Here is a 27,497-nt window from a genome sequence, read left to right as displayed (position 1 = left end):
TTTCTGATATATAAATTTCATGGGTATATTCTCTGTAGTTCATTCAAAGAACCAAAAATAGTAATAATAAAAAAAAACACCTAAAAAAGCCAAACCCTTACAGATAAGTCTACAGATAGTGACTGAAAATGAGGGGCGGTGGGTGGAGAAGGGGGGACAGAGAAGGAGTATCCAAAAAACGGCAGATGTTGCCGAATACTTTCACAAGTAGAAAGAACAAGTCATACTGTATGTCTGTCCCAGACTAAAAAGAAAAAGTAAGGTTGGTTGGTTGGTTGGTTGGTTGGTTGGCTGGTTAATAAGGAACCCACCATGACTAAATAAAATGGTAATGGGCTTGATTTGTTGATTGGTTCATGCCAAACCACAAGGATAAACCGGATTCCATGTCTAGCCTGAAGAATACAATTTGAAAACTAAAGGAATCCTCTACTTTTATAGTCTCTAAAGGTAAAGACACAAAAAGTCTTTCCAAGTGGAGAGAAGGATTCTATTAGTACTCTTGATTTCTTGATTTGGATTTGTTTTATATATGCTTGATAACTAACACTGTGTAATCCAGAAGAGACAAATGTGCCCACAGAGTCGGTGGCTACCAGCAGCTGTGGAGCTCTGTGGAAGAGAATTGTTTGTATCTTAACCCCAGACAGCTGACTATCCTTGGAGCAGTCAGCCACTCAGAGGAAAGATGTCCAGCAGCTCAGAGGAAACCCACTGAAAACCTAGTGTACTTGGAATGCTGCCGTCAAAAAACTAACCTGGCTTCCAAAGTGGGGGTTCTCCCAGTAGGTCACTGGGTTATTTGAAATTTTATGCAAAATGTATCTACATGCCTGTTTTTCTAGGTACCAGGAGAGGAAAACAAGTTTTACTGAATGGACAGAGGTCCATGACCAAGAAAAGGTGAGAGGCTTCTACCCTGAAGAGAGGTCTAGTCTCTACCTGTAGCCCCACTTCACCTGGAGCCAGCAGTCACTTCAGGTCTAACCTTCCACACGACAGTTCCAATGCATGTACCAGAGTACATAATACAGGGCCATGTCCCCACAGTGTCCTTCAAGGCTTTGATGACTGTAGGTAATTCTGAGTGGGACTTAAGTTGAAGGGATGTCACACAGAACTATGCACCACACTGGCAGTGCTATGTGCAGCCAGCCGCTGGACCTGGCCTACAGATTTAGTGATAAAGGGAGACCAAAAGTGACATACGAAGAGGCAAGGGGATAGGCAGAACAAGGGGCTTTGTTTCATTTGATTCCAAGTTTTGAAACTTCTCTGGGAGGCAAACCTACCTTAATTAGAAAGTTTTCTTGACATTTCCCAAGCCACAAATAATTTGTCACAAGAGCAATTTTTTTTCTTACAAAGTCCAGAAATTTGGGAAAATTTTAAAGAAATACAGCAAATAATGTAAGTCAATCTGAACTACTTAAGCTTCTGTTAGGATCCACAAATTTTAGGAATAAGTGTACTGTTTTAAAAAATTATTGGCCAGGTGTGGTGGCTCATGCCTGTAATCCCAGCACTTTGGGAGGCCAAGGCGGGCAGATCACCTGAGATTAGGAGTTTGAGACCAGTCTGGCCAACATGGTGAAACCCTGCCTCTACTAAAAATACAAAAAATTAGTTTGGTGTGGTGGTATGCGCCTCTAATCCCAGTTACTCAGGAGGCTGAGGTAGGAGAATCGCTTGAACCTGGGAGGTAGAGGTTGCAGTGAGCCGAGATTGTGCCACTGCACTCCAGCCTGGGTGACAGAGCAAGACTGCATCTCAAAAAAATAATAAAATAAGAAGTTATCAATACTTTAGCCCTGATTCTTGGTTTCCCTTTTCCCCAGAAGGCTGTACATTCCACAAAAATACCATACAATGTTGTTTCTGAAATTACTATCTAATTAGATCCATTGGCAACTTTTTTTTTTTTTTTTTTTTTTTTTTTTTTTTTTTTTTTTACCAGCAATTAAAATCATTAAGATCTAAGGGAATATATTTTTGGTGTAATTGTTGTTTTTTGTTGTTGTTGTTGTTTTTATAAGTTACCATTTCATGGATGGTGAAATTTGTGTTTTAACTTGAATTGTCTTGGAATTCCTCAGTGAAAAGTGAAGGTTTGAAGGAAAACTGATGTCAAATGAAGTCATTCTAAGTATAAGACAAAGTAAACAAAGGACAGATAGATACTGGTGGTCCCAGAGGACAACGTCACTTAAGTACATCAGTGCTAACTTTTTGTTTTCTCAGGAGCATGGTGGAAGAAGGGAGAGGATTGCTGTCAGTTTTCTTTCTTTCTTTGATGTAAAAGAGTTGAAATACTGAGAGTTTTCTATGACTATAAAGTTAAGAGTTTAGGAAACCTCGTGATTAACCCCAGAAGGTGGGTTAAGATGCAAGCATTATTTTTTTTTTTTTTTGTAAACTCATAAGATTTTTATCATTATGCTTTGCTTACAAAATACTAGTTTCCAATAATCCAAACTTTATTAAATCATTTTTCACCCCACAAATCAGAACACACACACATGCAGAGTAATTACACATGCAGAGTAATTTCAAAACTGAAAAAGAATTTCTTCTTTCCTTAGGGCCTGATCTCTAAATAAGGAACTGTTCAGTGCTAGGACTTTGGCTTCAAAGTTTGGCAAAATGTTTGCTAATCCCGGAAGCAGGTTAGACAGTTCAGGAAATACAAAAAAAAAAAAAAGAGAGAGAGAGAGAAAACCAAATTAAAAGCATAAGGGTAGACTTATGATCATTAGGTTCTCAGGTAACTGGTTTCACAGTCACTGGATTTCCAGTAAAAAAGACAGTGCTACTTAACTTTCCTCACCTATAGGAAATGTACATTACTGGCCTCTATAAACCCACATACAACAATATAAGGAGAGATATCATGTCATTCCTCTAAGAAAAGCTGTTTCCAATCTTCTTTAAAGATTGTATTCCCTTTATTATCTGCTGTACAGATTAAGCATTCTTTACATTTTCTTCTTATCAAAAAGTACATTCAAAATAAATACCTACTACTTGATTTTTAAAAGTTTTGTAACAAAGAGCTTGAAATAGTTACACTTCAGTATAGCAAATACATGATATGGGATTTAAATCAAACAGGTCAAAACTGTTTAAGTTCAATGGACATTTTGGGAACCACTTGTAATGAAATTACTGAGGGTAGCAGAGATAATCGGAGGCAGAGCAGAGGCTTTACATGTGGCTCACAGAATCTTTTTATGTCTCTGTAGTTACACTGTATACATCATCCTGGATCACAGCAGAGCCCAAGTGACGACATCCCACAGAAAGTAAAGGCAAAATCCCTCCATATCTATGTACATTTCTGTTTGGAAAGCCTAGAAACAAAATCTTGGAACCATATAACTCATTCTCACTGCAGTATTCTCAGAAATCTGCCCCTCCCAACTACTTGTCAGTCCACGTAGATTTTAATACCCAGGGAGAAATAATCAGCTCAAACAAGATGATTCTGGCCATATATTACTTTTCAAAGATGCCAAAGCTATCAATAATCTCTCATTGCAGTCTCTAAACTGAATGAAGAGCAAAGAAAAAAAAAAAAAGTCTTCTCAAAAATATCAAGTTAATTCTTTTGATAAAAATTTGCAATAGTTAAGGGATACAAAAAGTCTTTACCTTTGCTTTCTGAGATAGTAGGATCTACCAAAGGCTAGACCGTAAAGCAGAACAGATTCCCTTAAGAACCTTTTAAAGTCTTACTGCTTGAAAAATTGTCATGGCCTTCAATAATGCTGAGACAAAAATTTATCTTGCTGCTAGTTTAAGGGACCACACTTCAAACTCTTCTTAAAGAAAAATAAAAAGAGAAAGAGGACAGACTTCTAGGACTGCTTTGAAAAGCTTGAGCAGTTACTTCAAAGGAAAGGGTGTCTTTGTCCAGAGAGCAGGTTTATGACTACTGATGCAAATCCTAACCAAAGGCTGAAAAGGATACTGAGTGCATCTTTATGGTTGGCCTTAAAGGAAGATGAACAAGTCAAATGAGATTAAAGACAGCCCAAATTCTGCTGCAAATACCAGGGCACATCAGGTTTTACAGAGGCACTGCTCTCAGTACATAATACTAGATATCAATACCAACTTACAGAGACAATTATAACAACCTAACTTGCATTCAAGCAACACAAGATCTCTATAATGACCACTTAGTATTTATACTGGACTTATGTTTTAAAACATTAGGTGAAATATGTTAACACCACTAGGCAGAATAGCAAATGCTTTTATTAGTTGTGTTTCTCTGGTGCCCTCACAACATTAAGTATATTTATCAAACAGACTGTGAACCACTTAAAATTACACCTGAAGGAAAAGAAGAGGAAAGAGGAATTTCTCTACTATCTTGCTTATAAATATCCAGTGAGAAGAATATTTCATAAGGTCTATATCCATTAGGGAAAAGAGGTGACAATCCAGGTAAAAATAGATCCGACATGTATTTCTGGCAAACTTGTAGTTACTTTTTAAAAAGTGAATAAAGTTCTTGGTGTTTTGGCATCATCTCCTTACTCTTATGAAAATTAGATCACTTTGAAATGCAGTATAAAGTTTTCACTTGTAGGTTAAATATGTTGTTGTTAGCACAGTGAATTCTCTTCATTCCATTTTCTCAATACCATCTATTATGAATGAAGTGGGATTAAACATTTTCCTATTCTTAGTTTTATACAACTAAAATTATTTCTTCCAATTAATACTTAGTTTAGATGACTCCTGGCTGGGCCAGAAAATAACATATCCCATTTGTTCACCCATTCATTCCTTCACTCCTTCATTCACTTAATAATATTTATTGAGTTTGTATTCTTAATATGTGTGAGGTACTATGGAAATAAGGAAAGGAGTAAAACATGGCTTTTATTTAAAAATAACTTGATTTTAAAGGATCATTGGATCTGGTTTTGTCAACAGTACTATAAGCCTGCAAATTATAATTATAAATATCTATGCTTGTAAAGGTCAACATAATAGTACTGAGTCCATACCACTTGTAACAACTAATTTTGAATGCAAAATCAATATTTAACAATAATTAACATGCTTAAAGACCACCAATATAATTTTTCTCATTAGCAGAAATGTATCACCTGAACTTTTATAGAGGAAAATCAAAATATAAAACCTGGCTTTATTTTAAAAAAAAGTAATAATTTCAATAGAAAACAAATTAAGAAATAAAATATATTTGTTTAAAAAGCCCAAATACATAATGAACTTATTAGGCATATATATTTTATAGATAAAAAACAAAAATATATTATACAATATATGCCAGTCATTTCCTAAAGATGGATACCTCTATTTTACATGTGCCCTTTGTACCATTTAGTTACGATTCATTACTACAAAACATTCATGTGAAAACTGAATACTAAGCTTTCTCATGTGGCTCACCATAATGGTAAATCAAGAAAGGAAATGGCTTTGCTAGCGTGGAAGTGAGGTTAAATATTTTTTAAACCTTTTCCATTAATTTCCTAGTTTTACAATGGAAATTATACTGCATTTTAATTATGCTTAGAAAAACGACTTGAAATTTGTTCTATACATTTCATCTTCAAACCATTTCCCTTCCCCTATTCATCATGGTCTCTTTGGTGAAAAATCGTAATTTGATTAGACATATAGACTACAGATGACAAGCCATAGCTGCATTTAGAGTACAACCACCATCAGACAGGAAATTTTAGTACCATCTTCTTGTAAATAATATTAGAAGTATTAATGCAAGACAAGATAATGTTGGTACAAAGAAAACGGTAAGTTCTTGGTATGTAACATTTCTCCTCCTCTCTGATACATAATAAATGACTGTAACATGGGAATCACCCTCTAAGACCATGGTTGACCCTTGAACAACATAGGTTTGAACGATATGGGTCTACTCATATGTGGATTTTCTTCTGCCTCTGCCATTTGAGACAGCAAGACCAGCCCTCTGCTTCCTCAGTCTACTCGGTGTGAAAGACAACCAGGATGAAGACCTTTATGATGATCTACTTCTACTTAATGCATAGTAAATCTATTTTCTCCTTATGATTTTCTTAATAACATTTTCTTTTCTCTAGTTTACTTTATTATAAGAACACAATATATGATACATATAACATACAAAATATGTGTTAACCAACTTTATGTTATCAGTAAGGCTTCCAAGTCAACAGTAAGCTATCAGTAGTTAAGTTTCTGGGGAGTCAAAAGTTATATGCATGTTTCTGACTGTGTGGAGGGTTGGCACCCCTGACTCCTGTGTTGTTCAAAAGTCAACTGTACATTAGAAAATGGGTTTATATGAGTGTGTACCTACAATTGTATACTTAAAGTATACCCCTTAAATGTGTATTTGAAAAATACAAAATCCTACCATGACATGTATTGTCATAAGAACTCAGTATAATGCAGTTGTCTTTTTGTGTCTCTTGCAAATACTAAGAATGCTTTAGTGATAGGATTGCATCAAATTCTCTATAGCTGCTATTCTAATTAAGTGTATAGTTTAGATAACTCTGACCTAGACTGCCTGAGTTTAAATCTAGGCTCCAGCACTTGCTAGCTACGTGAGCTCCCTTGGGCAAGTTTCCATAATTCTAGTAAGAAGATCCTAAAAGCGTCAAGACCCAGGGCAGAAAGTAAAGGCATGTTTATAATTTCTCCATGCCTCATCTATAAGTCAAGGATAATAACAGTAGATACCACACAGCGCTACTGTGAAGATTAATGAATTAATATGTAAAGCGCTCAGGATGGTGCCTGGCATGTAGTGAGCACCCATTAGTATCATCTGTAAGTAGCAGTAGCAGCACACCAGGCATGGTGGCTCATGTCTGTAATCCCAGCACTTTGGGAGGCTGAGGCGGGTGGATCACGAGGTCAGGAGATCGAGACCATCCTGGCCAACATGGTGAAATCCTGTCTCTATAAAAATACAAAAAAATCATCTGGGCGTGGTGGCGCCTGCATGTAGTCCCAACTACTCAGGAGGCTGAGGCAGGAGAATCGCTTGAACCTGGGAGGCGGAGGTTGCAGTGAGCCAAGATCCTACCACTGCACTCCAGCCTGGTGACAGAGCAAGACTCTGTCTCTTAAAAAAAAAAAAAAGTAGTAGTAGTAGCAACAGAATGATCCCTTTTTTCACTCTCTGTTATAAACACTCCTTTCATTGAAAGTATAATATCTGATCCTATGCTGCATAAAAGCTAATTAGAGATGGTTCTCTCCTTGATAATTCATATAAATTCTAATACAACTACTAATATCTGGCAGCCTAGAGGCTAAAAGTGGGGAGTTAAGGTACAGTACAGTAATTAGGTGCATTCCCCAAATGAAAATATCTTTTTTTTTTTTTTTTTTAGACAGGGTCTCACTGTGTTACCCAGGCTGGAGTGCAATGGTGCGACCACAGATCGCTGCAGCCTAGACCTCCCTGGGCTGAGGTGATCCTCCCACTTCAGCCTCCCGAGTAGCTGGGACTACAGGCACCACACCCAGCTAATTTTTTTTACTTCTCGTAGAGACAGCATCTCCCTATGTTGCCCATACTGGTTTTGAACTCTTGGGCTCAAACAATACCCTTGTCTTGGCCTCCCAAAATGCTAGGATTACAGGCATGAGCCACTGTGCCCGGCCTGAAGTATCTTTATTGTCTCTGATTATCAAGATATTACATGCTCATTGTAAAACATTCAGATACTTTAGTAAATTATAATGAAGAAAATGAAAAATTGCTTCCAAATTCACTACCTATAAATAAATGTTGCTAATATTTGTCTTGTGATCATTTCATACTTTTTCTATGCATATATGTACATAGAATACAAAGGTATACACATACAGGCATAGGTACTTAAGTTATACATGTAGCTTGGTGATCTTTTACACTTAGCAGTACAAAGAGTGTATCCCTCCATGTCAATATTACAAATTTGTGTATCTTTGTTAATGCTTGTACAGGACTTCATTACATGGACATATCATTACTATACTTAACTAATGTGCTTCTTTTTTCCTACTTGCTTGAGACTTCATTTGTTGTCTTCCCATGGAGCGGCTTGGTCTTTGGTTCTAGGTAAGCTATGGCTACTGTTGCTGCATATGAGTGTCTGGTAACATAAACATGGCAAAATTCTACCCCCAAAAAAGAAAACAGGTAGAAAATTTGCTGAAGTGAAATCTTATTCAGATTTGTTGAAATGCAACATTGAGTCTGATTTTTATGAATATAAATTAAAACTGAAAGTTGGTTTTATCTGTTTATCCTAAATACCCAAATTATTTAAAATTATTTAAAATACATTCTCCTTAACATTTTAACCTTCTTTTGTTAAAAAATACTTAAGTAAGGGACTCTGAAAACTATAGAGGAATTTCATATCTTTTGCTGTTTAACACTCCTGACCCCACTCACCCCAAGGAAATAAGGCAATCTCTCAGTTGTGCAAAGTTACAAGCTACAAGAATGAAAGCTTAAAAAGCTCAACAGTCATGTAGCCTTAAGCCACAAAAGGCATTAACAATTCAGAGTATTTTTTTCCTATATAAAAACACTTCAAATCCAAAATCTGAAGTCTTATCAAACACATTCATTTTCTCACTTGAATGTGAAAAAAATTACTTTAAAAAAATTAGCAGATAAATGATATGTAATGATATATAATGATTCTGTTAAAAGATCAAGAAAATCAATTTTTAAAAATTTGTTAACACTTACAAACTTCTGCTCTGTAAAGCCATATAAATGAGCATAGCACATAAAAATTGAGGTAACTAGAAAAAATAGGGTTTAACTGTTGCTTTGTAAAAAAAAAAATCAGATTTAAATATTGAATTTCATATAAAAATGGTTATCTTTTCATAAATTATCAGTAATATCTAGAGTAAAATGTGAGTTACATAGGCACAAAGCTGCCGTAGAATTTCTCTTATGAAATGAGCGTTTTTGCAAGGTAGTAAAGTCAGTCTACTATGTTGTTCCAGGAAGCCTTAATTAAGTGTATCCTTGGTAGTTCTACCAATAATGTCATGGACTCCCCTTCCCCCACACAGATTCTGCAATATTTTAAAAGCAGAAGAATCCTACATTTAGTTGACTAGAAGGAATTTTTACTTTCTTAGACTAATTGCAACTATTGTTTGAAATTAAATTTCCCATATGAGCATAAAGTGTCAAGAAAACTTTCTTTGGCATGGCACTATTAAAACGGTCTACATATGAAGATACTCAGTTTCAATCCGAGGGCATAAATCATCAGTTCTTCTGTTCTCATATTTATATGGCTATAACCTATGGGCTGAATGGTACAGTCATTTTTCCCTGCAACCAAACAAGGTAAATAAATGTGATATATTGGCATATCACCCCGCCACTCTGCATATGGTGCACATTAAGGTTGTATTCATTTGCCATATGAATATAATTCCTTTTTACCACATCTACTATTAGTTACAAGCAGTAAATACAGAGTTGTTTTGCTGGAACTTGAGGGCCTGCATTACATCATGGAGCACTAAACATCCTGGACCTTCTGGAGAATTTCATAGACATACTTTTAATGTCACCTAAACTTGAACACTGCCAACATACCATTTGAAAACGCTTCTTGATAAATGCTTCAAGGAAAAAATTAAAATACAGGGTAGTTGTAGTGTGACAGTACATTCTAAATGCAGGCCCAGAAGGGAAGGTCTGGATGAGACACACACAAGAACTCTTGCTCCTGACAAAGGATCAGATCAAGAGTCATACCCAGGTATAAAATGATTTCTTGTTCCAAGCATTACCTTCTTATTCAGAATCTAGTGAACATAAGGAACCTAAACTTAAAATACCATCCAAATAACTTCCTCAACTGTAACTTATTGAAGAGCTGTGATCAAGAAGCTAGCAGTTTATTTCTGAAGAGCTGTGATCAAGAAACTAACAGTTTATTTAATCACAAACTGTGGTACTTTGTTTCATTAGGCAAATACTGTGCTTACTTTTTCCTTACACAAAATATTTATTGTACAGTTGCAAATCCAGGTTAGGGTGGGGTAAAAGGAGGAGTAAAGTGATTGCTTTTTAAGAAATCATATGGTTCAACACAAATGTACATACCTTGACATCTGCGACCCTTAAATAATGTATCACACGCAATTAAAAACAAAGTACACCTGTCTTAACCAAGTACCAATTTTCATGTTTCCCAACATTAAGTCCCCAAATGCATCCAGCAGATGGTGCTCTAGGACACCTACTTACAAAGAGTAATATTGTTTTTATTACATCCACCTATATTTTGGCAATAATAAGAATTTATTAGTAGCTTCAGTAAAACATACTAGGCTTCAAAATAAAAAGGACGTAATTCCTAAATATGCGCACAAAAATATGCATACACATAAGCACATGTGCACAGAGGCAGCCAGTAAATAATTCACACCTGGACATGTTATGATACTACTTTTCTTACAGACTTGATGAGTAGTCTATGTGTATCAGTAGTATTTATAGTCACATGGCAAGATCATTCTAAATTCATTAAAAAAAATTTAGAATGCCTTAAAGTTAGAATTCATTTTTAATTATAGCAGGAATGTCTCATTAGGGTGATACTAGTAAAATTAACAACAGTAGGATTTACGGTAATGACTTAAGTGATTGATGAGCGTATAACAAAATGAAGTTTTAGACAGAGAAAAAGCAGGGCAGCTATGGCATACAGTACTTTAAAAAACAGCTCTGTGGTCTGTTAGTGCTAGCCTTATGGTTAATAAAACCTTCTTTCTAATTAATGGTGCTGAAATATTCTTAAAGAACAGAATCTTGTTGTTATGAAGAAAAGTTAGGTTTTTTTTTTTTTTCAGTAGACGCCAATCCCATAAAGGAAAAAGCTGACATAGATTAGCATGTCTGATTGCAATGAGGAAAAGAAAAAAAATGCCACCTTTCAATCAAATCAAAACCAGAATTCGAGAATGGAAAATGCGAGTATTACTGAAATACTACACACACAAATCTATGCAACACCCTCACAGTCAGCAACCATTTGCTTCTGAAGCTGATCGAATGTGGCTTTAAAAGATATTATTCAGATATCTAAAAATACCTAGTAAACATGTAATTTTTAAAATCCAAGTTTATGAATATAAAATAGTGAATAAATAACAACTGTTTTGTATATATTCATCTTGCTTATCTAAATAAGATTGTGTGAAAGTTTAAAGTATTTGTTTATCAATGGAATGCACTAGGGAACATTTTCTCCAAAATTTGAAAATGTGCAGTCTGGAGAGCATTATTCTGAAGGCCAAATAACTATCTCAGGAAAAGAACTTTGGTGACAAGGCTCAGTCCTAAAACACAGGGTACTAGGACAAGGAGAGAGAGATGCCATGCTTTCATGTACAAAACATCTTTCAGTGAAATATTCTTGGTTAATTTCATTTTTTAAATCCCTAATTAAATGGAATCCTGTATTAATTTTTCTTCTCATTGAGAAAACTGCATTTTACAAGAGATAAGTATTACAAAACAATAGAGTCAAAGATGAAAAACTATCTGGTATACAGGAAAATAAGCCTTTTACTATGTAGTATAGGCAGGTTTCATAAAACATTTACACTTTTTAAAGCCACAAATTATAGTATTTATAGGTTTTACACTTGATCTTAGCCAAAAGGCCAAGAAGTGATGTATTTATAGGTTTTATCCAGTTTGAGCTAGCCCGATTTTGCCAAAGCAGTATGTATATTAATATTAGATAATATATTTTTTAAACATTGTCATACAGCTATCAACTTTACATATAACATCAATATTAGATTTGGAATAAACAGTGTATGTAGGCTTATGACCCTAGAAAGTAAAATGACTACCTATTCTCATTATTTTTTAAATAAAAAAACCCTGAAACAGACCTATAAAATGCAGAAAAAGCAATAACCTGGTTTTCTTTTATGTATTTTCCCTTCAAGAAAGAAAAAGTCTACAATAAAAAATGTAAAGTTGAGGTATTAATGTGCATTTATAGAACATATTGCAATTATATGTATATACACGCTTCACCACTTCTTAAAGGTCATTTACATTGTATCTAAGAGGTACAATATAGGAATACGCATAACCTAAAACCCTTCATCTGAAAAGCTGTGACTTCAGCAGCTGCATCGGGGAACCATCAATGAGCCAGAGGCTTATAAAATCCGAACCAGCTTGCATGAAACTGTTTGAAACAGTTTATACACGGTAACAATGTCTTTGTTTTTGTTTGTCATTTTCTTTTGAAAAGCGTAGACTGCATTTTCCATTTTTCTATTCTAATGTGTGTAAATTCTCATTATAAGAAAAAGTGCCTATTTGTCTTTCTCCTGGATTCATCTTTCAAAGCTGAAGCAAAATTAAATCGGGGCATCAGACATTATACAGGGGCTTGAAAGGATAAGGTTCACTTTGAGAAAGGTAATTTAATTCAGTCATGATACATTACAATTTTCTAAAATTTTTATTAGATGTGCTGTTATATTATTCTTTTATTGTTTTTCTTTTCATTGCTAGCATTACTAGGAGGTAATGTCCACCATACTGCAGACAATGCGAGGGTACAGATGAAGTACACTATGAAAAATATAACATTATAATATTTACTCTAATGCCAACAAGATGGTGTTTTGTGGTGATTTATTTGCTCTAATCATCCTGTGCTTCTGATAACACCTTAACTCAGTTCTGTTGTTGCTTTCATTTTACAGACAAGACAGAAGGACTACAGCAACGCTTGGAACTTAGATTTTTTTTTTACTACAAACCCCAGGATTTGTTCAGTCCTACTTAATTCATTTTTTAAAGGTCATGCATGTAAAAACAATCTCTAGGTTGAGTTATAAAGTATTTAAACATACGAAAATATATTTAAATGTATACATATATCATGATATATATCATACTTTCTTCCTTCTTGAAAAGCTGAAAATTCGTAACTTTAAGGTATACTTCAGTTTCTGAAATGCAACAGCAATTACATACAAGTGTAGCTAATAAGTCTTTTAGCTGCTGCTGAGAATACACATTGGTAATGACGGTGTATAACATACAGAACATGATTAAGTAAAATAAAACGAGAAACCAAGAACCCAAATATCTATGTGTGTTTAGATTTCTATATGTGCATGAAATATCTTACATTTTTAAGGCAAGGAAAAGTTCTTAAATATTTTGAGATCAATAGCAAAATGGTAGATTTCTTATCTATTTTAAATCTACATTTGCCTGAGATGAGTGAATCTCGGTAACTGGATTTACAGAAACAGGAAAAAAGAAATTGAAAGTAGTCACTTATTCTAAGAGGCCAGAAAGGAAGAAGGACCAGAATATTGTGTTCATGATGAAAAGAACATGGTACTTTTCAAAAGAATATGAAAAACAAAATCCCTGAAATTTACATCTTTATAATTTCTATTGTAATCATATAGAGATGTCTGTATAAATGTGAAATGCATGTATACCTACTCCCTGACATATACAGACACTACAATTTGATCACAAATTCTGTATTATCAATAGCATCACAGCCTTAAAATTATTTCTCATATCCTATTTGCGTAGGAAATTATCCCTTTTTTGATTAAAATAGGAAATATCTATTAGATGTTCATTGAATAAAAACTGTGTTTACCTACTACACCAAAGTCTATAATGTACATAATAAGAAACAGCTTTGAAAAATACTTCACATATACTTCTTTTAACACTATACTAGCATTTGACTAAATGTTTTGGAAAAAAGGTTCATTTTCATACAAATATTATACATTTAAGCAACGCTTTGAGAAGTCAATCCAAAATATGATGGCCTTAAACATATTTAGACCATTTCACAATCTGGGGTGGAGTGACAGAGCAAGGACCGAGTATTCAGGTAAAGTCATCAGGAAGAACGTGATCCTTCCTTAACCAAACACATTGCAACTTGCTTTAAATTAAGAAACTGTAAATATTTAAGAGCAGTTAAAATGCTCTACCTTCTGAAGTAAAAATCTAAAGCTATTCTTGCAGGAATTCTACAGTGTTGTCATAATCATTTTAATTAAATTCTCATTTTTCAGGTAGTCCCTTTAATTGTTTTTTCCTACTTCTTAATGTGTTTTTCTAAAGCCATTTCTTTTCTGCAGCTGTGTGCGATTGGTTTTAATGGTAGCTGCTTCCTTTTTTGCCTTCTGTGAATTACAATTTTAAATGGTTACACATTTTTTGTTTTACTGCCTTCAGCATAGTTTCATAAAGATGTTTAAGGCTGTTGGTGAACATTTTCATTTCCCATCTGAAAAACCAAGAGCCAATTTGAGTATTCCATATTGGCCTTTTATGACCTGTTTTATCTTTTAAATACGTAAATGAAAGCATAACTTTATAAAGACTAGTTTGTTTCTATGAAATTATAATTTTTATTTTGTTCTTTTAAAATATGAATTCAATAAACAAAGTAATATGTGATTGCTCTTTTATGCTGTATCTTCATGAATAAAAAATTATTTTATTTGGTGACAGCTATTTCCAATGAACTAGAACTTTTGGATCATGAGAATAGCCTATAATATGAAACATAAGATTTCATGCTTGGATTTTAATTATCAATGGTCACAAAATGTTGATAATGAGGCTATCTGGATCATTCTTAAATTATAACTAATAAATTAAAAATACTTGATAATTCTGTTTCACTTTTACCATAACAAAAAGGTAACTTTACTGCAAAATGTTAACTCTCTACATTCTTGTAAAAGTTTACTTTAAAAATGAATCATACTTACTGCCTGGGTTATCTCCAATCCCACTGCATTTTCCATTCCAATACCACAGCAAAAGAGTTGCATCACGTGACCCTGAGAGAATGTAGCAATTTCCCCCAATATATGAATCTGAACGAGCGAGGCAAGTGACGACATCCCAATGGCCAAACACCACTTGGATCAATTTTCCTGTAATGCAAAACAATTTTCTTTAAAATTGCTATTAAAAAAATAAAAATTCTAGTGAACAGACAACTTGTAAAACAACAAAGCTATATGAACTCTGATTGTCATAGTTCAGATTTTATAATAATTTGACATGGTCCAACCTAACAGTTTTCTTTGCATGCTAACAAGAACAACAAAGAAATAAACTGAAAAGTGCTAACATTTTTGAAAGGCATATGTTAAAACTATTTCAGCAAATAATACTTGAGGATCATGGCACTGTATCATTACAAATGGCTTCTATATATTACAAATGAATCATGTTTACTAATTAAAGCAGGCCCAGGAGAACCCTTTTGGAACCATTTTAACACTTTCTTGGTTACTCTATATGATTCAAAATAAAACTTAGTTGCCTTTCTGTAAAAGTACTTATAATTTAGATGTCACTAATAAAAACCTGTCTCTGAATTACTGAAGATTTAACATATTTCTTGTTTTAAGTGATCTATACAAAGACAATATAAGTCACTTTGGAGAGCTTCTACCTTTTCAAATCAGGCTTATATGGAAATTATGATGAAAGAACTAATATACTGTGATTGCAATTTCAGCCAGGTGATTCTTTGTCTTAATTGTCTGATGAAAATTCCTTGAGGGTGCAATTAAGATGGTAATGATTGGGGACAATGGAGAGAAACCCAGTAAACTTACTATATATCTAAGCCTTCAAACACAGAACAGTTGTTCATGTAAAGGTGTCAGAAAAAAAGTAAAGCCCTCACCCTTTAAGAATCTTTGTTTAACCAGGTATGGTGGTAATAATTCACACAAACTTGTCTAAAGAATTGAGTATCTATGACACACCCCCATTCCATCTTTAGAGTTTCCAGCTAACATATTTGCTTTGACATGTCTACAGAGTCTACAGATAAATGCTATACAATGTCTACCCTTAATATTCAGCATGGCTTTTTTAAAAATATGTTTTTATATTTTGATTATAAAATATAATTTCGATGTTCAAGGAAAAAAAGGCTACTAAGCTGAAAATTAAATATGCCTAAATAGTTTATGTATTTAACCTGGAATACACTGTAAACTTCTTAAACGGTTAAGGTCTCAAGTACTGGCATATCAAGTGTATTTAACTTTACAAGATAACAAATATAATATTTACATTAAATTTTTAAAACTGTTGATTTTAATAAACCTAAGGCTTATTATGAAGGCTGAAAATTTAGAAATAAAATTCTGAAATATTATCTAAATCAGATGGAAAAGTCAAATACATGTTTTCATTCATGAGTGGTAGTCTTGCATATAGCCTACTCTAATAAATTTAAAATCAGATTCATTTCAACCTCAAGTTGCAAAACTAATATAGTACTTTTTTTCTCCTGTGATTAAGGGAGAGCAGACTTCAAAGCAAGTGTCTCTAACTGCTAAATGTTCAAGATGTTCAGTTTTGAATTTCTTCAACCTTTTAAGTTGACACCAAAACATTTCATTAAAAAATAAGCTTATATCAATAAATAAAGAAGAATTCAAGACTTTCAAGAATTTAAAAAAATGAAGAGCAAATTAAATATGAAATATGTAATAATTTTTACTTCATTTCCAATTTACATGACAAACAGAATGTGGAGGTTCAGTGGTAAATTGGCGGGGATCAGAGTACAGGCAGACCTTACATAGGATAAGACAAAAGTTAGGTAGCTGAAAGCAGTCTTATTAATAACTAGAAAATCAAAGGTTAAATCCATGTATTTTAACTACTGAAAGAAACTGAATACATCATATAGTGATGTGATCATAGAGAATATATATGACTTCTGCTTTAGCCTATGCCTAAATGCTGAGAGCACATAAAATATAGGTGTGATTGAAATAGATTACGTACGGGCAGGCTTATTTCAGATTTGAAACCCAACACTCAGTGGGTTGTAGGAGTGAGGATGAGTGAAATAACTAACCAGGTATTTGAGGTAGACGACACAGAGGAAACCCAGGTGTTCTTCATGCAGCAGGAGGCTTGCAAAGAACAGCTATTCACTTGGTAACTTAATTTCCAACTCATGTGAGGACAAAGGGAAAAAATTTAGCTGTAAAGATGGGATGGATTAAATATAGGGGCAGAATTTTACAAGAGTCACATGTTAATTCTCATTAGTTGAAGTCACTGCTCTGTTTCTCCAATGTCAGTGTAAGGAAACATGCATTCAGTCACTAAAACTTTTTAAAATTTTTAGTGTTTTGATTGTTTTCCAAAGAGTTATCACAATTAATTTTCATTCAACAAATACCAAGCACCTATTAAGTGCCCAGCATTAGGCCTTCTTACCTGTATACAGTGGTGAACAAACAGACATGGTCCCTGCCCTCAGCCTTTACAGTCTTGTAGGGCAGTCATTAAACAAACCCAAACAGGTATATAATTATGAATAGGGATAAGTATTATAAAAGAAAAGAACAAGGCTGGATTAATGACAATAACAAGAGAACAAATTTACACTGGGTGTCAGGGAAGATCTAAATGAGAAAGTGACATTTAACCAGTTACATCTAAAGGGTTTTATATGTTAACACAAATTAACTTTATTCTTTACAATTTATACTTTGGGCTCAACTCTGGAACACATTATTTTTTTAAGTTTACTTTTTCCTGTTCTGGCAGCCTTCCTCAGCAATATTTGTTATTGTTCTAAGGTTGAGGTTCACTCCTCCTAAATAAATCACAGCATATAAATACCTGCTGCTCTTTTTGGTAAATTATTTTCTGATAATCTCATAAGTGTTCCTCAACCTTTATTTTTTGTTTCCTTTAATACCAGTCCACCTCTCCACACACTAATATCAAATATTACCACAAGCACTAGAATATCCCTTTTTTGACAGAACAAATTTTCTAGTTAATGTTTTATTTGACAGCTGTGCTACAAATAAAAAAATTCAAGCTCAGGACTCTGCACCACTGAATCTAAAATGTGGCCTGAAAATAATTCCGACTGCCAGGGGAAGGTTTTATTGTTGCCTCTGCTGTTCTGGTTGTGACCCGAAAACATGATTTATGTTTAAAGAATTTCCTGTTACAACCCATGTTTCTCCTCCCTCCCCGCCAATCTAATAAGAGAAGGATTTTTTTTTTTTTTTTTTTTTGGCTTGTGTGCTAAAATATAATTGAATAGAACACTTGTGTTAGCTTTGCCATTATATATTACTGATCATACAATTTTTCCTTGATTCTCTGCTAAACTTAAGAAAAAATATTTAATATTCCTGTTGTCGTAAAAACACAGACACATATTTACCCTAACTGAAAGTATTTTGAATAAAACTAGCATCAGAGTTTTTATACAAGATATTAAGAAAGACACCAGGACTATCATTTGAGATTTTCTTTCTACAGCTTTTCTGGTAAGTATAAATATTTTTATTTCACAAGTTAAGTCACTGAAATGAAGTTTAAAGCTATTCCTTATTTATACGTTTCATACAACAAACGCACACATTTTTAAAGACAGTACATTAGAACGTATTTTGAAAGAAGGAAAAGAATGACATCAGGTTTATTAAGTCTAATGTAACATGGCAGACATACTAGGAACTTAGTGTTACAAAGTATAGCATTTTCCGAAAAAATTCAGTGACTGACTGGTAACACCTGGATGAGACAACATGGGATGATCACAAAGCGTGCTATATTTAAAATTAAAAGAGCTAGGTCCAAGGCCCACTTCTGTCACTATTAGCTATATAAATTTCAGTAAGTTACATAATCTCTCTAAACCTTAGTTTTATCACCTGAAAAATGGGGATAAGGCACCTGTTTACTTCACAGGATTATTGTGAGACTGAAACAGTGGTATGTGAAAGAATTTTATAAATTCTATAAAATTGTGTGAATATAGGATTTCAATTATTAGTATTATATGAAAGTGAAGTTAGCTTTACTCTACAAATATTAATACTGTCTTTAAAAAACAATAATATAGAATGTTAACAAACTAAAAACACTCAAATGTCAAAACCAAAGATTGACATGGTTTATGATTCCATTTATATGACATTCTGAAAAAGGCACAACTAAAGATGAGGAATAGATTAGTTGTTGCCAGGAAGTTGAGGGTGGGGTAAAAAGCTGACTTCTAGTAGGTGGCACAGGGTATTTGGCGGTACTTTGCACCTTGATTGTGGTGGTGGTGAATTACTCTATGGTTTTCATTGTAAACCAATAAGAGTGGTTTACAGTTCTATTAGTTCTATTTTACAGTGTAAAATTCATTTTCATGTTTAAAAATTTATTTCAATCACTTAAAAAATATGTGGAAAAACAGTATGAAGTCCAAAAGAATATTTGAGAAAATCTCCAGGAGTTTAAGACCACCTTGGACAACAGAGTGAGACCCCTGTCTCTATAAAAACTAAAAAAAAAAAAAAAAAAAAAAAGAAATAGCTTTTTCTTTTTTTTGTGCCTGTGGTCCCAGCTACTTGGGAGGCCGACGCAGGAGGATCACCTGAGCCCAGGAGTTTGAGGCTGCAGTGAGCCGTAACTGTGCCACTGTACTCCAACTGTTGCTTACACTGTCTCCAACTGTGTCTTTAAGCAGAAAACAAAGACATATCCAAGACTCCAAGAGGAGTGTTTAGGTTCAATGGTAATCTACCCCATAGACTTAAACATCTAGTAAAAGCCCAAATAATCAGAAAGGCTTGAATGGTGATGTTTTCTTTCCTATACCTACAGAATAAAGATGGAAACTATGAGAAAACCACATCATCAATTCCATATAACAAACAATAAAGATAAAAAAGATGTTCAAGAACAAACTCCTTGAATAACCAAAAATTAATTGCTCTATAAACTATATTAAAGCAGGAGTATGGACTCAAACATTTTATAAAGGTTATTAACAAGACTGAAAGATGATTTACCATAAAGCATTCAAATGACTAGAAGTTTTAATTTAAAAGATTTTTCAATTCCTACAACATTAAATAAAGATATATGTAAGCCTTTGTTTCAGTTGAAATATCTAATTTCACAGTATACAGTCATGAACTTTATAACAACTTTTTGGTCAACGATGGACCACATATATGATGGTGGTCCCATGATATTATAATGAAGCTGAAAAATTCCTGTCACCTAGTGACATCAGAGCTGTGGTAACATTGTAGTGCAACGCATCACTAACGTTTGTAGTGATGCTGGTATAAAAGGACTTATTGCACTGCCAGATATATAAAGATATAGCACATACAATATGTACAGTGAATAATACTTGATAATAAATAACTCTGTTACTGGTTTATGTACTTATTATCCAATACTTTTTATTGTTAAAGTATATTCTTTCTACGTATAAAAAGTTGATTCTAAAATAGGCACAGGCAAACCCTTCAGGAGGTATTCCAAAAGGCACTGTTATCAGAGGAGATGAAAGCTCCACGCATGTTCTTGCCCCTGAAGACCTTCCAATGGGATAAGAATGTGGAGGTGGAAGACAGTGATACTGATGATCCTGACCCCTATGGAGGCCTAGCCTAATTTATACGTTTTTGTCTTAGTTTTCTAAACATTTTTTAAAATAGAAAAAAGCTACACAATAAGGATATATAGAAAATATTTTTGTACAGTTGTACAATGTGTTTTAAGCTATGTGTTATTACAAGAGTTGAAAAGTTTAAAATCATTAAAAAGTTTATAAAGTAAAAAAGTTTCAGTAAGCCAATTATTACTAAAGAAAAAATTCTAAAAACAAATTTAGTGTAGTCTAAGTGTACAGAGTTTTATAAAGTCTACAGTAGTGTACAGTCATGTCCTAGGCCTTCACATGCACTCACCACTCACTCACTGACACCCAGCGCAACTTCCAGTCCTGTAAGCTCCATTCATGGGAAGTGCCCTATATGGGTATGCCAGTTTTTATCTTTTATTACTATTATTTTTTACTTGCAGAAGACAATGGAATGGTTTTTATCTTTTATACCATATTTTTACCATACCTTTTCCATTTTTAGATGTGTTTAAACACACAGATACTTACCACTGTGCTACAGTTGCCTACAGTATCCTGTATAGTAGTATGCTGTACAGATTTGCAGCCTAGGAGCAACAGGTGACCCCACATAGCCTAGGTGTATCCTGGGATAGCCCGTCTAGCTTTTGTAAGTATACTCTATTTTGTTGCACAATGATAAAATCCCCTAACAATGCATTTATCGGAATGTATGCCTGTTGTTAAGAAACACGACTTGTATATCAATTAACTCTAATGAATTACTATCTCATTTTCATTATTTTAAATATTAAACTATATATTTACTATAACTTTATTTCATCCTCTAACAATTTCTAAAATATTTTAAGGGACACCATTAAATTTCTCAATGTTTCTCAATTTCTTATATGCAAACATTTATAGACATTTACTCAGCCACATCTGTAGTAACACTGAGCTCAGCTTGGTTTGTCCCTTAGGGAGATGCATGTAAATGAATATATAGACTTAAAATTTTTATATTTTAACAAGAGCTACTGTCACACATAAAATCAATAGTCAGCTACTTTTCTTCATGACGGTGTAGATTTCAGCAAGATTCTATTCAGAATTGGGTGGAGGCAAGATATCTACTGCCAAGAGTTAGACTTAATGAGTCTTTCAAGTAAGAAAAAGAAAATCCTTTAAATAATACAAATGTGAGAAATACACTTCCATGTATGTGCACCTGCCATAAGATTATGCAAATACTCATGCATGGTATTTACATACTAGGATTTGCCTTCAAAATGAATCATTTATTCTGTAACCATGAACTTGGGTCACAAACATACTATAAAAAACTGTCTCTTACAAACAGGCTGAAGCAAATTTAATAGTGGACTATATATAGTAGAGTATTATTTGAAGAGGGAAAACAATGCCCTCTTTTCCTTATTTTGTAAATTTTAGGATTTTGTAATTTTTGGAAGGAAGCAGATGAGAATGCATCATAAGCCTCTCAGTGCTACTTATAGTAAACTTTAGTTCACTGATAAAATGAAAATTACCTGTGTCTGTAGAATAGACTCTGAAACTCTTATCCCAGAAGCCACAGACGAGAATATAGCGGTTGTCTGAAGTGATGACAAAGCACTGGGAATGCACTTGAATACTTTGGTCTAAAAGGTCAGTGATCTGCCTCCTGTGCATTCCTGTATTGCTGGCTGTAAGAATAGGGAGGAAAAACAACTATTAAACCCACATGGGCAAAGAAATCCTATAGTGAGGGAGAAGAGGAGACACATTCCCAGATAAGAGTACTTGATCCTTAATTTTAAGTATAATAATTGAAAAACCAAGTAGGAAAACATATCCAATTGCTGGAAAAATGTGGGTAGCTAAATTCAATATCTCAGTTAAAAAGTTTTGCTTAGAGGAAAGAGAGAATAACATACTACAATTTAAAAATAGAACACAATTCACAGAACATGCTTTCTAGCTCTTGGGCAGAACCAAACTAGATTACAATCTCCAGGTTGCATCACAGATAGGTTTGTGTTCCTGACAATCTCATTACATTTATTGTCATGAGAATGGTTCATGTTGTGACAATCTATTACTTTTAACATTTTGTCACAAGGAAGAGATATTAGGATTTAAATGTCATATATTTGAAATATTGTAGCATCTTGTACTACTTTGGCTTTAACAGGTCTTTAATTTGACTAGATGGGAACTCCCATTTCCCCTGTTTACAACTGCACTTGCATGTAAGGAAAGGGTAGAATGACTGTTTATTAAAGATTGCTGTAATTGAAAAAGTCAAAGCACAGCAGACTACCACTTTCTTACTCCTTATTTAAGCAATAAAACAAGACAGCCTTGGCAGTGTGTTTTCAAAGTGCTACAGAGCACCTGAGATGGGGTTTGTCACAAAGAAAAAGGTCAGACATAGAGCAACACCGAGCACATGGGAAGAGTAATAATCGTCCAGAAACATACCATCGAGTGTGCCATTATCAGAAACGGAATCTTCACTGAGATGCCTTTTTTGGCATTGAGGCCAACCAAATAGAAAGCTTTGTTTCTAGTGATCTAAGGGTTATTTTACCATCATCTCTCCAGTACAAATAAGGATTCTTATGCTGCTAAAGAAATTTGATTGTACCAGAAATCAGAACAAACTTCTGCATCTGATTATTAAGCTTTCCACCATAATTTTCATTTTTTTGAAAAATCAAACATAGAAAAATATTTATATTCTATTCATTATATGTAATAACTATGTTAATGTGGGTAGTTTAATAGAAAGCTCAGAAAGTAAAATAGAAGAAAAAAAAGTGTTCAAAATACTCTCCAGTGCTGTGCTGGGAACCACTGGGGACACAGAGGACTGATGGATCTGCTGCCCTCATGGCACACACAAAACGGCACACATGTACACATACATGTGCAACACTGCAGAAATTCTGCTAATGTCTGTGGACACAACCATTTAAGATTATTGGATGACTGTTTAATAATGGAGGCTTCGTATGCTTTTGGAGGATTAATGGGCTAGAAAGCGACAGCAGTAGTAAAAAGGGCAGAATCCTAGTTGGGAATAATTGTTTCCCTCTTCTAACAAAGGGAAGTTGCTGGCAGATGACAAAAGCTTTTATAGATATCAGTGTTATTACAGAGAGACAGTGTCCACCAACTGCAATCAGGTATCCCATTGCAATGAAGTTTTGTGACACAATTTTTTTTTTTTTTTAATTCCAAGAAACCTAGCAATTAAAACAAGGTATGTGGTACTTTCTGCACTGGTTACTGCAGTACTTCATTCCACATGAGAGCTGTAAACATGTTTATTCTTGTCAGTATTTATATGACTTTTGTTCCTATGATATAAACTTTTGCTGAACTTTCTTGGGGGATTGGGGTGATCTCTTGGGAGGACCTCAACAGATTTGGGCATGTACATAATTTTGAACTGAGTGACTACAAAGTACCCATGGGCAAAGGCTGATGCCCCCTCAGCACACACATGAACTATTTTCTAAGCAAGTGCTTACTTGTAATTTAACATTGCCAAGTCCCCCATCCAGCTAAGGTATATTTATCTAGACAAGCAGTCTTCAAACTAGGATATGCATACCCCTGGAGGTATAACACTTCCTAAGGGATACACAGGTTCAGAAGTTAAAACCAGTAAGTTTCTAATTCCTCAACTTTAATATATTCTACTGCTTGAAATTGATTTGCCTGAGAACTCTCCTATGAGTTTTCCTTTCTTACCTCTTCTTTCTCATGCCCTTCTTCTACTAGATAAAATAAAGACATATTTCCCTTCCACACAGAATCTTACTACGTGCTGTACCCCAGAGTTTAATTTCTTGTCCCCAATAAAGGGACAATTCAAAATACTGAGATGATCCTGAAAAGTGAATGTGTAAGTATCAAATCATTCTGCAAGTCAGGTGGTTTCCAATTTACTACTTTCAATAAAATGGAATGAGGATCCAATCATGCTGCCAATTGGTAGATCATTAAAAATAAGTTTTAAAGATAGACTGTTAAAATTATAGATAATAATAAACCATAAAAATAACTCTTAGTGATAGATCACTATATGAATTGCCACTAATGCAGAAAGAGTTCCAAGATTTGAGTGGTACAGTTGAAACAAAGCTCTTTCCCGTCTATTTTCCTAAGTGAGTACACTGCTCAGACGTTCCAGTTAGAAAAACAAGTAAGACAGACCTGATGATGATGAATTTTCAATAAATGTTCATTTTATGTAAATAAACATTTATTAAACTTTATAATAATATAATTATACTACATTAATATTTGTAATAATCATTTGATACAGATAAGTTTATTTTAAAAGTTGAGCCTCATGGTCATAAGAAATTTTAAAATTTAAATTGAATATATATGCTTAATTTTGCAAACACACTTTTATGGTTGAAAAGCAAAATGGGGTAATCAATTTTTTTAAAGTTAACATAAAATTATGTGGGGGAAGTAAAATGAAAACATAAAATTCAAGATAAAAAAGTCACAATGTGAAATTTCCATATGTTAATGGGTTTTCAATGTATTTTTTAGAAACAGAAAATACTGAGTATCAATTCACTCTGATATTTAGATTCTACTGTACATATTAAAATTTTGTTTACTTATAACATTATAAAATCTTGTTTACTGAGTATCAATTAATGTGTCTTTATTGTAGCATGATTTATAATCCATTGGGTATATACCAAGTAATGGGATTGCTGGGTCAAATGGTATTTCTAGTTCTAGATCCTTGAGGAATTGCCACACTGTCTTCCACAATGGTTGAACTAGTTTACAGTCCCACCAACAGTGTAACGGTGTTCCTATTTCTCCACATCCCCTCCAGCACTTGTTGTTTCCTGACTTTTTAATGATCACCATTCTAACTGGTGTGAGATAGTATCTCATTGTGGTTTTGATTTGCATTTCTCTGATGGCCAATGATGACGAGCATTTTTTCATGTGTCTGTTGGCTGCATAAATGTCTTATTTTGAGAAGTGTCTGTTCATATCCTTCACTCACTTTTTGATGATGGGGTTTTTTCTTGTAAATTTATTTGAAAATGTTCTTTGTAGATTCTAGATATTAGCCCTTTGTCAGATGAGTAGATTGCAAAAATTTTCTCCCATTCTGTAGGTTGCCTGTTCATGCTGATAGTAGTTTCTTTGGCTGTGCATAAGCTCTTTAGTTTAATTAGATCCCATTTGTCAGTTTTGGCTTTTGATGCTGTTGCTTTTGGTGTTTTAGACATGGAGTCCTTGCCCATACCTATGTCCTGAATGGTATTGCCTAGGTTTTCTTCTAGGGTTTTTATAGTTTTAGGTCTAACATTTCAGTCTTTAATCCATCTTGAACTGAATTAATTTTTGTATAAGGTGTAAGGAAGGGATCCAGTTTCAGCTTTCTACTTATGGCTAGCCAGTTTTCCCAACACCATTTATTAAATAGGGAATCCATTTCTTGTTTTTGTCAGGTTTGTCAAAGATCAGATGGTTATAGATGTGTGGTATTATTTCTGAGGGCTCTGTTCTGTTCCATTGGTCTATAGCTCTGTTTTGGTACCAGTACCATGCTGTTTTGGTTACTGTAGCCTTGTAGTATAGTTTGAAGTCAGGTAGCATGATGCCTCCAGCTTTGTTCTTTTAGCTTAGGATTGTCTTGGCAATGCGGGCTCTTTTTTGGTTTCATATGAACTTTAAAGTAGTTTTTCCAATTCTGTGAAGAAAGTCATTGGTAGTTTGATGGGGATGGCACTGAATCTATAAATAACCTTGGGCAGTATGGCCATTTTCACGATATTGATTCTTCCTATCCATGAACATGGAATGTTCTTCCATTTGTTTGTGTCCTCCTTTATTTCATTGAGCAGTGGTTTGTAGTTCTCCTTGAAGAGGTCCTTCACATCCCTTGTAAGTTGGATTCCTAGGTATTTTATTCTCTTTGAAGCAATTGTGAATGGGAGTTCACTCATGATTTGGCTCTCTGTTTGTTACTGGTGTATAAGAATGCTTGTGATTTTTGCACATTGATTTTGGAGGATACATGGTGTTAAAGAATTCTTTCAGCAGGTAAAAGTGTAGAGTCTGTTGACCGTTGATCTAGGGCAGGGACAGCAAAACTGGGGCCAAAGGCTGAATCCTGCCCATGACTGGTTTTGTTTATGTCGTTTTATTAGAAAAGAGCTATATTCATTCATTTGTGTTTTATTTATGGTGGCTTTTGTGCTACACTGGTAGAGTTAAGAACAGCTTGAGTTTCCCTTATCTAAAACACTTGGGACCAGAAGTGTTTTAGATTTCAGATTTTTTTTTTCAGATTTTGGAATATTTTCATATATTGAGATATCTTGGGGATGACAGCCAAGTCTAAACACAAAATTAATTTGTGTTTCATATGAACCTGATATATATATGATATCTATATATAATATATATAGATATATATGAGATATTTCTATGATATATATATATATATATATGGCCTGAAGGTAATTTTATATAATATTTTAAATAATTTTGTGCCTGACATAAAGTTTGGACTGTGTTTTGAATGTGACCTTGTCACATAAGGTCAGGTGTGGAATTTTCCACTTGTGATGTCATGTTGGTCTTAAAAAAGTTTCAGAGTTTGGAGTATTTGGGGCTTGGGATTTGTAGATTAGAGGGACTCAACCTAAAATATTTACTATCTGGCCCTTTACTGAAAAAGTTTACCCATGCTTACCCTAAAGGGTTACAACAATTGCTGAATTCATTTAAGTAGACTCGATAGTGTAGGATATTCATTGTCAAGGTGCAAAGAAAATGATGGGTCTAAAATTCAGAAATAATGCTTTAAATGACTCAGCAAATGGGCTTTATTATTTTCCTGACTTTTAAACTACCCAAGTGAGCATTTTAGTTTTTTTAATATATGGCAAATCATATCTACTCAAAACAAAACAAGATTTAAGAACCAGAGTGGTATTTATCCTTCATATAGATAATTACATATTA

At 33.9% G+C, this 27,497-nt stretch overlaps 1 protein-coding gene and 1 pseudogene across 3 annotated transcripts in view; both read right to left on the bottom strand.

Moving 5' to 3' along the window:
* LRBA (LPS responsive beige-like anchor protein) overlaps positions 1 to 27,497 on the bottom strand; it is a 767,265-nt gene that overhangs the window by 21,940 nt on the left and 717,828 nt on the right. For all 3 annotated transcript variants that reach the window (XM_023227472.2, XM_023227477.2, XM_023227478.2), the window contains 2 exons: positions 22,022 to 22,177; positions 14,821 to 14,988 (listed from right to left, as the gene is read on the bottom strand). In XM_023227472.2, the coding sequence (XP_023083240.1) occupies positions 14,821 to 14,988; positions 22,022 to 22,177 (324 nt within the window). The remainder of the gene's footprint in view (positions 1 to 14,820; positions 14,989 to 22,021; positions 22,178 to 27,497) is intronic.
* Positions 11,577 to 11,706, bottom strand: LOC111554131 (annotated as a pseudogene).

This window comes from Piliocolobus tephrosceles, chromosome 3 (genome assembly GCF_002776525.5).
Source record: "Piliocolobus tephrosceles isolate RC106 chromosome 3, ASM277652v3, whole genome shotgun sequence".
Lineage (NCBI taxonomy): Eukaryota > Metazoa > Chordata > Mammalia > Primates > Cercopithecidae > Piliocolobus > Piliocolobus tephrosceles.
This window is presented reverse-complemented; position numbering and strand designations above follow the sequence as displayed.